General features: G+C 43.0%; 1 protein-coding gene across 2 annotated transcripts in view; it reads left to right on the plus strand.

Moving 5' to 3' along the window:
• Positions 1-13,938, plus strand: part of LOC110079862 (cystathionine gamma-lyase-like) — an 84,591-nt gene that overhangs the window by 26,765 nt on the left and 43,888 nt on the right. For both annotated transcript variants that reach the window (XM_078392979.1, XM_072997800.2), the window contains exons 6-11: positions 578-635; positions 4,841-4,918; positions 5,978-6,130; positions 7,863-7,984; positions 10,438-10,490; positions 12,828-12,966. In XM_078392979.1, coding sequence (XP_078249105.1) covers positions 578-635; positions 4,841-4,918; positions 5,978-6,130; positions 7,863-7,984; positions 10,438-10,490; positions 12,828-12,966 — 603 coding nt within the window. The remainder of the gene's footprint in view (positions 1-577; positions 636-4,840; positions 4,919-5,977; positions 6,131-7,862; positions 7,985-10,437; positions 10,491-12,827; positions 12,967-13,938) is intronic.

Here is a 13,938-nt window from a genome sequence, read left to right on the forward strand (position 1 = left end):
CTCCCAGGTGCTCTTGCACACACCCCAAGCAAGTCTGTGCACACAACCCTGAGAATCACAGTAGTGGCTCTTTATTTACGTTGTTAACATTACACAACAGGATTTCAGCCATTTTCTAACACAAAGCCTGGCTCCCAGCACTGAAAAATATAGCCTGCAAAAGGTCAACAGACTCTACCCAGCCACAAGGACCAGTGATCACTGCACACAAAATAACAATACCTATCAATCACAGTGACAGATCATCTCTCCCCCTTATCACAACAAGACATCCAGAACAAAAACATGCTGATCACCATAATTACTCAATCTCCTGAAAAGGACAAAAGCTGAGCCCACAGCTATAAATACTCAACTATCCAAGAAACTGCAACAGAGCACAGGCAGAGTTCTGACTCCTGTCCTCTGAAGATGCTGGCCACAGAGACTGGCGAAATGTTAGGAACGAGAACCTTCAGAACATGGCCAAAGAGCCCGAAAAACCCACAACAACCATTTTTAATTCCTGTTGATTCTCCCAACAGAAAACAAATTGAGCCATTTCCACCTTGATGTGTCTTGTTTCTTTCTCTTTTAGAGACCTTTGGCTTTAGGAGCAGACATCTGTATGTGCTCAGCAACTAAATATATGAATGGTAAGTGTTTAACTGTTATATAAAATGTGCATGCTCATGCTGATACTTATTTTAATCAGCAGTCAAAGAGCCTTTGTATCTTGCAGTATATTATTCTTTTTACTTTTAAGGGTTTTTTAATGTCACTTCAACCCCCTCCCCCAGATGTTTTTCCGGTGGCATTTTGTAAACATCTAATGCCATTACCCTTCTCCCAAAATAGAATATGTACACAGGAAGTCCATACTGGTTTCCCTTGAAGTTCCTTTAAATATAATGTCATAAGGCTATATTGTATATGAATGTATACTTTTTGAATAAGAAGTTTATATTTTTAAAAACTAGCTGTTTTTTCTTTTTTGCTCAGTGTTACTTAAGTGTTTGAAAAACACTTAAGTGTTTGTCTCTATTGTAAAATCTCATTGATCTAAAGCTGGAAAAAAGAGATTTTCACATGTGCTTTGCATGTAGCTCAAGTTAATCTGGCCTATTTTTCTTGAGAGAGTTGTGAGCATTTGAACTGCTCTAGAAACTCCTCTTTATTTCCATTGATGTCAGCCACACAGGCTTTTCCTTCCAGATGTCCACACCTAATAAATATTCTTGGGGGACAACCTTTGGCCAAAGATTTGGGGGGAAAACCCAGTCAGCCTCTGAAGGGCATAAGGTGGGTAAGGGCTATCATAAAGCACACACGTAATAATAATTATGGGTTGTCAACTTCTGAATTATGGTGATCATTTAAGGATTTTTTGGGTATAGAACACTCAGAAACAGTTTTTTATTTCTTTCCTCTGCTGGTGGTCTACGAAGGTTCAACACAGAGTTTCCTGGAGACATCCAAGATCAAAGCATTGGCATCAGCTTGATTTGATCCTCACTAGACGCTCTAGCCTTCCTAGTATTACGATCACGCACAGTTCTCAGAGTGTTGATTTGATCATTCCTTGGTGTGTAGCAGAGTAAAACTGCGAATAAAGAGATTGTATCACATGAAAAAGGAAGGAAGACCGTGTATTGACATCAGGAAGAGTCGCGATCAGAGAAAAGTGGAGGAATTTGCCCAAGCGCTTGAGGAAACTCTTCCAGGCCCAGCTGATGCAAATGTACAGTGGGGTCTCGACTTACGAACGGCTCGACATACGAACGTTTCGACTTACGAACCGCTCTCATAGGAATATATGGACTCGACTTACGAACTTAGATTCGAGTTACGAATTCTTTTTTTCCCCTTTTTTTAAAAGCTAAGTCATCTTAGGTTAAAAGGAAAAAAGAAAAAATATCCCCCTCTAGTGGCAGAAGGCAGAATAGCAGCTTCCCATTAGTTTCTGTGGACGAAAAGAGCAGATACGGATTAAATGGTTTTCAATGCATTCCTATGGGAAATGCAGATTCGACTTAAGAACTTTTCGACCTGAGAACTGCCTTCCAATACGGATTAAGTTCTTAAGTTGAGACCCCACTATACTTGAATGATGGGAACATTTCAAGAATGCTGTGTATAACACCACTTTGTCCACATTTGGCAAGAGAACTAAAAAGACAGCAGACTGGTTTGAAGCCCATTCGGAGAAGCTGATGCCAGCCATCGAGGAAAAGAGAAGAGCACTAGCATCATACAAAGCCTGTCCTAGTGAGTACAACTTGCAGGCTCTTCAAATTTCTCATAGCAAAGTCCAACAGGCTGCCAGGAGATGTTCTAATGATTATTGGCTTCACCTCTGCTCTCAGATACAGATAGCAGCGGACACAGGTAACATCAAGGGAATGTATGACGGTATCAAGCAGGCTTTAGGTCCAATATAGAAGAAATCAGCTTCTTTGAAGTCTACTACAGGTGTGATCATCCAGGACCGAGCACAGCAGATGGAATGCTGGGTGCAGCACTACTCTGAAATTTGGACAGAGAACCAACTTTAGCAGAAATAAAAGCAGTCTTGGATTCCCTCGCCTTCAGCAAGGCACCTGGGAAGGACAACATCCCTGCTGAAGTGCTGTGAAGAGATCGTCACCACCGAGCTGTATGAAATCTTTTGTCTTTGCTGGAGGGAAGGTGGAATACCACAGGACATGAAGAATGCAAACGTCACCACACTGTATAAGAACAAAGGAAGCAAGGGCAACTGCAGTAACTACCATGGCATCTCTCTTCTTAGCATTGTAGGGAAGCTGCTTGCCCATGTCGTGTTGAAGAGGCTCCAGGTGCTTGCAGACAAAATCTATCCAGAATCACAGTGTGGATTTTGAGCTAATAGATCCACCACTCCCATGGTATTTTCCCACAGACAGTTGCAGGAGAAATGTAGGGAACAATGACAGCCCCTCTTTGTGGCCTCCATAGATCTTACAAAAGCCTTTGATTTGGTTAGCAGGGATGGTCTTTTTAAAATACTTCCCAAGATTGGATGTCTACCTCGATTCCTTAACATCATGAGGTCCTTTCATGAGGTAATGAAGGGCACTGTAATTTTTGATGGCTCAACATCAGATCCCTTTGACATCCAAAGTGGAGTGAAACAGGGCTGTGTCCTCGTGCCGATCCTGTTTGGGATCTTTTTTGCTGTCATGCTGAAGCACTCCTTCGGAACTGCAACAGAAGGTGTCTATCTCTGGACTAGATCAGTTGGAAAGCTCTTTAATCTTTCTAGATTGAGAGCAAGGACCAAAGTCCAAATGCATGCGGGACTTCCTGTTTGCTGATGATGCAGCCATTGTTGCCCATTCTACTGAAGACCTCCAACAACTCATGAATCACTTTAGCAAGGCCTGCCAAGACTTTGGACTAACAATCAGCCTGAAGAAAACAGAAGTCATGGGCCAGGGTGTGGACTCACCTCCCTCTATTACCATCTCCACACAAGAATTGGAGGTTGTTTGTGACTTTGTGTACCTTGGCTCAACGATCTCTGACACTCTTTCCCTAGATGTCGAGCTGGATAAAAGCACTGGCAAAGCAGCTACCATGTTCTCTAGACTCATAAAAAGAGTATGGCTTAATAAGAAGCTGACAGCATATACCAAGATCCAGGTTTATAGAGCCTGTGTCCTGAGCACACTCCTGTACTGCAGTCAATCCTGGACCCTTTGTGCACGGTAGGAGAGGAAGATGAACATGTTCCATATGCGCTGTCTCCAATGCATTTTTGGCATCACCTGGCAGGACAAAGTTCAAAATAGAGTAGTCCTAGAATGAGCTGGAATTTTTAGTATGTATGCATTACTGAAACTGCGATGTCTGTGTTGGCTCAGGCATGTTGTGAGAATGGCTGATGGTCGGACTCCATCTCCTGTATGGAGAATTAGTGCAGGGAAATCGCCACAGAGAAACCATAGCTGTGATACAAGGCTATCTGCAAGGAGGATCTGAAGGCCTTAGGAATGGACCTCAACAGATGGAAAACCCTGACATCTGAGCATTCAGCCTGGAGGCAGGCGTTGCATCACGACCTCTCCCAATTTGAAGAGACATTTGTCCAGCCAGCCGAGGCAAAGAGGCAGTCCCGAAACCAGCAAAATCAGGGAGCTGGACAGGGGACAGTTTGTCTTTGTCTTCTGTGTGGAAGGGATTGTCGCTTTCGAATTGGCCCCCTCAGCCACACTAGACGCTGTTCCAAGTCGTCCATACAGAGCACATTGCCATAGTCTCTTGAGACTGAAGGATGCCTAATCTATCTCGCTCTGGGAACATTGAGCTTTACCAGAGACCTGATAGGTAAAAAGGCATATAACCTCAACAGCCACCCAGGCTTCAAGTGATCTCATGTGGCTCCTGTCTTAGGAGACACAGTGGAGATTCAGATTCCCTGCTCTTGGTTCAATAACCAGATGCTCTAATCCACTGAGCTAGACTAGCACCTCACATGTGCACATACAGTATTCTACTACACTTTTAAAACATATTTCCAAAGGAGCAATTAAGTTAGTTTCAGCATGTTGGCCAACGAAAAGAAGGCAGGAAGGAAAAAAGGAAACATTTTGTAGAACTTTAACAATGTTATTTCAATTTTATTTTAAAATTAAAGTAACTAGCTGTTTAAAACAAAAACCAATCTTTTGGCTGCAGAGTTACCAATGCCAGAGTTAAACAGATCTAGCATCATGGCTTAGAACTATACAGAAGGAATGTAGAGTCATAAGAACAGAAGAACTAAAAAAGCTAGTGTCCTTCTACCTATGTAAGCAAACAGTTAACCATTTTCTTCTCATTGGCCTCTTTGTGTTTTCAGGACACACAGATGTTGTAATGGGACTGGTTTCAGTAAATGATGATGCTCTCCATGAGAAACTCAGATTCTTGCAGTGTGGTGAGTTAATAATCTATTAAAATTCTGAAATTTTAAAACTATATTTTTCAATGTACCACTTTATTTATACTAAAGATATTCTAATGCTTTAAACTGAAAGCAATAGAATATAAAACAGGACATCCCCATTCCAAACTATAGAGCTGTTGCTTAATTCATCCTTTTTTAATGGTATGATTGGAGCATAGCAAATGTACTTGTTTGGTCCATAAACAAGATGTACTTTAAAAAGGAGGAAACCTAAAGTGTGAAAAGCAAAAATGTTCTCCCAGCAAAGGCCTCTCCGTCTGTAGGACTATTGCTCCTTCCCAAATAGAGGACCTAAAGCTGTACTTGAGCCAATGTGATACAGAACGAAGAGGCTTGAATTCAAACCGCACTCAGTCATCATGGCCCTGGCTGAAAGACTCCAGCTTTGTTATACATGCAGAAGGTAAACAACGTAACATCCAGTCACATCTAGCTGGCAGTTATCAAGTTGCTGCTGAGATTTGTACGTCTGTGTGCATCCTTGAGAATTCCAGCAGGGACTTGTTAATTGCCAGCTTAAAGACGCTGGAAGTTACACCATTTGCCATATGCATTCATAATAAATCAGCAGGATTTCAGCCCCATGACTACCTTTTTTCCGATGCTAATTTGCCACCTTTTAACCTGTGTTTCTATGAAGATTAAAAACACCTTAGTGGCTACGGTGGAAGTTGGGGGCAGAAGAGAGAGAACCACATACAGTAGCTAGCTTAAGCTTATTTCAGGGAAAGGGAGCTAAAATGTAACCTGTGATGATTATGACTGAAGAATATTTTTGCAACAGAGTGATGGGCAGTTGCTGTGCTTTTTTCCTAGTTTAGATCCAGGTGGGCTGGTCTCCGAATACCACCACCATAATGCTATAACTTACTTTTCTGAATTAAGCCTTTGCTTAGGTTTGCTATTTTGTTCTTCTTCTGAAGATCTGAATATATCTTGACAGTGATGCAGAACTGTCATGCTCGGATCCTGTTTATACTTGACTTGGCCATTTAGTGAAGAGGGTGATTTCTGTGCTTTGCTTTGCAGCCATTGGAGCAGTTCCATCACCATTCGAGTGTTATCTTTGCAATCGTGGTCTAAAGACATTGCCAATCCGCATGAAACAACACTTCCAGAATGCCCTAGCTGTTGCCCAGTTCCTCGAATCAAATCCTAGAGTGGAAAAAGTTATCTTCCCTGGTATGTCAGTTAACAGTTGTTAAAGTAAACCTGAACCAAAAAAAGAAGGGATGGATGGAGGCCGACTTGGGTCCTTCACGTTTTCATTTTTTAAATAATAATGAGAAATAGTCATTTCCAAGCTCAACTTAGGTGTGTGTGTATAAATCCAGTTGCTACTGCCAACGAGGTTGTGTTGTTGTTGTTTAGTCAATAAGTCATGTCCAACTCTTTGTGACCCCATGTACCAGAGCACGCCAGGCCCTCCTGTCTTCCATTGCCTCCCGGAGTTGGGTTAAATTCATGTTGGTAGCTTTGATGACACTGTCCAACCATCTCATCCTCTGTCGTCCCCTTCTCCTCTTGCCTTCACTCTTTCCCAACATCAGGGGCTTTTCCAGTGAGATTTCTCTTCTCATGAGATGGCCAAAGTATTGAAGCCTCAGCTTCAGGATCTGTCCTTCCAGTGAGCACTCAGGGTCGATTTCCTTCAGAACGGATAGGTTTGTTCTCCTTGTAGTCCAGGGGACTCTCAAGAGCCTCCTCCAGCACCACAATTCAAAAGCATCAATTCTTCAGCAGTCAGCCTTCTTTATGGTCCAGCTCTCACTTCCATACATCACTAGTGGAAAAATTATAGCTTTGACTATGTGGACTTTTGTCAGCAAAGTAATGTGCTTAAGATGCTGTCGTCATCACTTTCTTCCCATGAAGCAGGTGTCTTATAATTTTGTGGCTGCTGTCACCATCTGCAGTGATCATTGAGGAAAAGTAAAATTAGGAAAGTAAAATCTGTCACAGCCTCCATGTCTTCCCCTTCTATTTGCCAGGAGGTGATGGGACCACTGGCCATGATCTTCTATTTTTGATGTTGAGCTTCAGACCATTTTTTGTGCTGTCCTCTTTCACCCTCATTAAGATAGTCTTTAATGAGCTTAGACCCATTGAATTAACTGCATTTACACGATAGGCTAACTTTCCATTCAGCAGTTGATTGAGCTGGCCAGGGCAATTAGGTTCAAGCCTTGAGCTACATATGTCTGTGGCCAAGCCCTCATCTGCAGCCAGCTTTGGGTACAGATGAAGGCTTGTGAATGGTGTCTTCCATGTCCTTTTCTGTGCCATAGGCCTTTCTAACCCATAATTATTCCAGCATTTTTTCTTACCTTGGTAACACACATGACTCCAAGGTAATGCCTTTTATACCTGATCTTAGTGTAAGGCGTTTGTATTTAGAAAATGAGATTGGGCTGCCTCTCTGGCTCTGAACCCCCCCCCCCCCATGGAGACACTTCTGCCCCCTTTGCCTTCACTGGGTATATCTATAAAAAAAGGGGTGGCTGCTAATTGGTGAATGTATGGGATGTTGAGGGATGGCGTCAAGAAGGGAGCACAGTGTCAGGAGTCAGGCCAGAAAGAGGGCCTCTCTCCCCTGTGAGTGTGTATGAAAGCTTGATATATGTAGAATGTGTGAAAAAGACCACCTATTACCAACCCCAAACCCAAGGATATTAAGCTTGTAATCAGAACCCATGCTTATTTTTCATTCTGCCAAATTGGCTTTTGGAATTGATTCATTCTCAATCTTAGCATCAGTTATTTCTGCTGACCAATGAATGCCTATTCTATTTGCATGTTTAGTTAGCCTGTTTGTATGTGTGACTGTGTGTGCGAGATTATGTGTACATGTGCATGTGTGTGTTCAAGTAAAACTAGAAGTCAAGCCTTCTGTAAAACGTGTGGCTCATTTCAGGTTTGCCATCACACCCGCAATTTGAGCTGGTGAAGCGTCAGTGCACAGGCTGCCCGGGAATGGTTTCCTTTTACATTAAAGGGAATATTGAAACTGCCTCCACATTTCTCAAAAGCTTGAAGGTAAAAACATCTGAATGTAAATGCATGCAGGGCCTGTTGAAGACAAACAGCACCACCTGGCGACCTGGTCAGGGTTTGCTGCCAAAAAAAGCAGGAAATTGCTTCTTTCTTTCCCTGCAGAGCCCCGGGGTGTGTGTGGGTATCTTTTCTAGGAAGTCCCTGCATGCAATGTAAATAAGCACATGTGGTTGTGGGAAGCAGCACTAAGGACGGAGAAGAAAAAGGGTGCATCAGAATTAATTGAAATGCATATTTTGGACAACTCATGCTTGCCCAAAAGCCATGGAGCATCACTCGGTTGCACCCACACTCTTCATCTCCTGTAATTACGAATGGGAGCTTTTGCTGAAGTAATGTTGGCATCCTGTGTTTCAGATGCCTGACATGAGATATGCTTTGAGTCTGAAAACTTTGCCTGATCAGCACGGATCACAAGAAAAGTCTTTTCCCTTCACTACATCTGTGTAGTCATTTTCCGATAAATTAAATGTTTTGTTTCTTTGGATTTTGCTTGACATGCTTGCATGGTAATGAACAAAGGCGTATTCCTGCTCCCAAGCCATCACTGTGGATAAAGCCATCTGACACACAGAGAAGCATAGATATTTGTCCCGTGTTATAAACCGCCACATGCCAAGGGCTTGGGGTAAATAATTGAGGTTTTATGACTAAATCCACATCTAAATCCACATCTTCCCTGGAGTTATGCATTAGAAACCCACTTAGTAAGAGTATCTCAGATTCTGACTTTGAAATGTTTCTGGGCTGAGGATGAGGCACAATAAAACCAGGGTGTGCCATCCACTCTTGGGGTGGTACTTGTGGGAATGGCTGAACAGAGAGAATTTAGGGGAAAAGAATTTCACAGCAGAGTGTAACACCTGAATATCTCTCTGTAGTTCTCCGTGCCTTCTCAATCACAGCATAGAGCTGGCAAATCTGAAACATTATGTTCTTATACATGCAGAGTCCATGGTCGATAGGATTTTGTAGACTAGGGCTGTCAGCGATAATGCTGTACCACAGAGGTTCCCAACCTTGGCTTTTCCAGGTGTTCTTGAGCTGAAACTCCCAGAAGCCTCCACCACTATCTGTGCTGGCTGAGGTTTCTGGGAGTTGCAGTCGAAATACACTTGGGTTACTCAAGGTTGGGAACCAATGCTGTACCAGTTCAGTCTAATTCTGTAGCCACTAGTCAGGGGGACAATAATGAAAACCAATTGTGATATTTGTTGATTATTGCTGATTTGTCAGATATTTGCCCCTTCCTATTTGTGAGATCCAGAGAGGCCAACAAGTATAAAGGGATGAATGTACACCTTTTATATTTTTCCGTTCTGTAGCCACAACTAGCTCTGCTCAGCCCAGTTTTCTTTGCTTAGTGGTAGACATCAGGTTTCCCCCCTCCCCCCACTATTCCCTTCTCATGAAGAAAATATCTTCTCTGATACAACGTAAGCATGTGTCATGTTAAATAAGTCTGCACTTCATTGTTTAGTAGGTTTCAGAGTTTTGCAGTGTATTCTTTCAAGATAGATAAGCTACCTAGCACATCTTGCTGATTTTGGTCCAGTTTGCAGATCACAGTAAGCCAAAGGTCTGAAGAGAGCTGCTTATTGTTGGTGTGCAAATATGTTAGTGCATATTGTCCATTCACCTCCACTTACCTCCTCCTGCCAGTGCTAAACAAGCAAAGGGCTCCAACCTGTGGGTGGTAAACAAAGATCCTCAACCTATTGCTTATTTATTACAGTGGTGACTCGCATTACGACGTTAATTCCTTCCAGCGAAATCTCTGTAAAACAAAAATGTCGTAATGCGATTATAAAAAGCCCATAGAAATGCATTTAAACCCAATTAATGCGTTCCTAGGGGCTTGAAACTCACCATCCAGTGAAGATCCTCCATAGTGCGGCCATTTTCGCTGCCTGTGCACTGAGGAATCCGTGCCAGAAAAGAGTGTGCGGCCATTTTGTTTACCCGGTGGCCATTTTGAAACCGCCGATCAGCTGGCCGAAAATCATCGCTTTGCGATGATTGGTTCCTGAAGCAGGGAACCGATCATCACAAAGCGAAATCCCCCATAAGGAACATCGCTTTTGCGATCGCAAAAACATCGACGTCTAGCAATTTCGTCGTCAAACGGAGCGTCCGTTAAGCGAGGCACCACTGTATGTAATTGAGACTAAGTATCTAGCTTGGTGCTCCCTAAGAAAGCTGGAATTTTAAACTACTGTTACTCTGTCAAATTGTTTCTCTCTGAAATCATCCCTTTAAAAAAACTATGCTGAAATAATTCCACTTGTGATCCAATGCACAGGTAGGGGTGTCTTCCCATTGATTTCCTTGGGCTTAATTGCACTCATTTCTGCATAGACTGAGTTGCAGATTTTCAGATGGAAAAAATTAGCAAATCTTTCTTTGAATATAATACTTTATCCTTCTTTTTCTAGCTTTTTACCTTGGCTGTAAGTCTGGGAGGATATGAAAGCCTGGCTGAGCATCCGTAAGTATCATTTATCTGAAATCTCTATTGTGACAAATCACTTTTTAAAAAAAAAAAAACCCTCTGTTCATGTAGTATAAACAAAAAAGCATGAAACAGACATGCATCTCAGTCTTGGCTGTAAAAGATTAGTCTGCTGTTTAATCTGTGTACAGATGGGGGCATATTTGATACAGTCAGCTGCACCCAGAATACAGCAAAAAACCTTGCAAATGAATGTATTTTTAAAAGATACACACACACACAGTGAAGATCCATGTAAATACTTAGTTCTAAATTACTCTGACTTAAAGATCCATACTCAGGGAGATGCAGTCTTTTAGATAGCTTGGACCCAAGCTGTTTAGGGTTTTGTAGGTTAAAACCAGCACTTCGAATTGTGCCTGGAAATGGATCAGCAGCCAGTAGAGTTACTGTTACAGGGGAGTTTTATGTTCCTTGTAACCAGCCCCAGATAATAATCTGGTGGTGGAATTTTAGACCCTTTGAAGTTTCCAAACACTTTCCAAAGGCAGCCCCTTGTAGCCTGCATTACAGTAATCCAACTGAGATCTAACTAGAGCATGTGTCACCGTGGTCAGATCAGACCTCTCAAGAAACGGACACAGCTAGCACACTAACTTTAACTGTGCAAAGGCACTGCTGGCCACCACTGAAACCCGGGCATCTGGTTCAGAGACGAATCCAAGAACACCCCCAACTTGCAATTCTGTATTTTCAGAGGGATTGTAACACCATCAAGCACAGCCTGAAACCCTGTTTCTTGGTCTGGTTTCTGTCTTGTCTGGATTAAGCGTCAGTTTATTCGCCCTCATCCAGTCCATTACTGACATCAGACACTGATTTAGAACCAAGACAGCTTCCTTGGATTTAGATGGAAAGAAGAGATAGAATTGGATGTCATCAATGTACTGGTGACACCGAGCCCAAAAACACCAGATAGCCTCTCCCAGTGGTTTCATGTAGATGTTAAATAGCATAGGAGACAAAAGCAGACCATCTTAATCGGTCTCCCACCCCTGCAGAGAGAGACTCTGAGTTCCAGTGAGTCTCAACCCCACCAGATGATGATCTGTCCATAACAGAACTACAGAGAGTTCCTCCACACCAAGATCACCAACATTTATCCCAGTACAGAAAACCAGGTCTAAACTGTGTTCTGCAGCTTGAGTAGATACCATTTAGGACAGCCGCATTGTCCTCATGGAGGACTTGAAGCCCTGAGCCACTCCTGACAAGGCTGCCTTGGGGATGTTGAAGTCCCCCAGCACAACAAGTGTAAGAGATTCCAACACCACCCTCAAGACCAGTTCAGCTGGCTCAGGAAGGGAGACTGTTGAGCAGCGAGTTGGGTGGTACACCAACAGAATCCCTATTATGTCCTGGTCTCCAATGTTCAAATACATTCAAACCTGGAAAACTAGGGGATGTGTCACGTTATGAGGGGGATAGTGTTAGCCTCAATTTTGAGCTCTTTTCACAATAGACCACTTCAACTCCACCTCCCTATCCCCAACCCCCGATCTTGCCTACTGCTGCACAGAGATCCCTGGTGGGCAAAGCTGAGAGAGATTGACACGCCCCAGCCTCATCCAATCAGATCTCTGAGACGCAAGCCAGATTGGCCTGCTCATCAAGGACCAAGTCCTGGATGGCTGTTTTTTTCCCCATTGATTGATCTGGCATTCAGCAGCAGCACTTTCAACCCAGGAGGCCTGTTACCAAGGCTGTCCAAGCCATTTAAGTTTGGGGACAGCTTTGAGGGAACCAGTATCCTTTCCCCCTTCCCTCTCACATGATACTGTGAGTGCTATCCCCCGCCATATCTCCCTCTGCCCTGAACAACACCAGTAGCTCCTTCCTGATTGCCCCAGATGTTATTTTCCCCATCGAAACACATCCCTCATAAGCAAAGACCAAGTTAGCAACTTATCCCCAGAGTTGGCTGAGACTGGGAGGAAAAATCACAGAAGAACTAAAACGAGAGGGCATAATGTAGGAAGGTCGTGGTATTTTAAAACTGCAGGGAGAAAGAAGTGCAAAAAAGTAGTTGTTGAAGTCCTTATAAAGATCTTTTGGAGGGTGTGGCTCAGTTTACATGGCTTGACTCCTGCTGCGACTCCTCCTGAGACACCAAGTGCGATGCTAAGTGCAAGATGGACATTTTTACAGGGAATAAATGGCTTGAAATGAATGTCCAAAAATAAAAATAAATGTACTACACAGCACAAGACGTGACTTTGCCTCATTTCATGCTGTGTTACATCACTAGTACTGGGCTCATCTCATGTTTTCTATTTATGCATCTGAAATCCTGCCCTATCTCCTCTTTTTCAGGGCTATCATGACTCATGAGTCGGTTCCCAAGGCAGATAGAGAGGCCCTTGGGATCACTGATACATTTATTCGCATGTCTGTTGGGTTAGAAGACTCTGAAGATTTACTAGAAGATTTGTCCCAAGCTCTGAAGGCAGCGGTAAGTCACTTAGCAGTTCAGTAGTTGCCTGTAGGGGAAGATCTCTCCCCCCATTGCTTTTTTTTGGGGGGGGCGGGTATTTTTTTCAGTTTCTTTTTAAACCCTTCATTATAAAGGTTCAGCTCTGGCTACCACACACATAATTGCAGGTGGATGCTGTATGCAAATATTAGGTATGCAAATCATTCAGGAGACAATCTGCATGGAAAATTATGATTTTTGGAACAGTGGTCAGAATCCTGTTCATGATTAAGTATGTATAAGTTAAATCATGTAACTCATGGCAGTGAATTGCCACTAACTAATGGGGCACAGGACACATTACTAGGACTGTTCCTGTTACACACTCAAGTACAGTGGGGTCTTGACTTAAGAATGGCTTGGGTTAAGAACATTTTGACTTAAGAACCGCTGTCATAGGAAAATATTGACTTGACTTAAGTACTTAGATTTGAGTTAAGAACTGAAAAAAAACCCACGTGGGAGGCAGGGAAAGTGCAAAAAGTGAACTTTCAGTTAACTGTTGGCCAGTGAAAAGGGTGCCTGTCTGCTTCCTCACTCCTCCCAGCGTTTAGAGAGTGGATTGGGAGACAGTCTTCGGACTGCCTGGTACTGTACTGCCTGGACTGTATTTTCCCTGCCTTCCCTGAACCTTTCTTGACCTAAGAAAAAAAGAAACAAAATATCCACCTCTAGTGGTCGAAGGCGGAATAGCAGCTTCCCATTAGTTTCTATGGATGGAAAAGAGCAGATACGGATTAAATGGTTTTCAATGCATTCCTATGGGAAATGCAGATTTGACTTGAGAACTTTTTGACTTGAGAACCGCCTTCCAATATGGATTAAGTTCTCAAGTCAAGACCGGACTGTACATGGTTTGTTAGTAAGCAGCAATTCACTGCAGTGAGTTATGCACTTTAACTGAAGCACTCTGAACTTACCAGCAGGATTCTGGGCACTAAGAAGGGCAGT

The sequence above is a fragment of the Pogona vitticeps genome, chromosome 4 (genome assembly GCF_051106095.1).
Source record: "Pogona vitticeps strain Pit_001003342236 chromosome 4, PviZW2.1, whole genome shotgun sequence".
Classification (NCBI taxonomy): domain Eukaryota; kingdom Metazoa; phylum Chordata; class Lepidosauria; order Squamata; family Agamidae; genus Pogona; species Pogona vitticeps.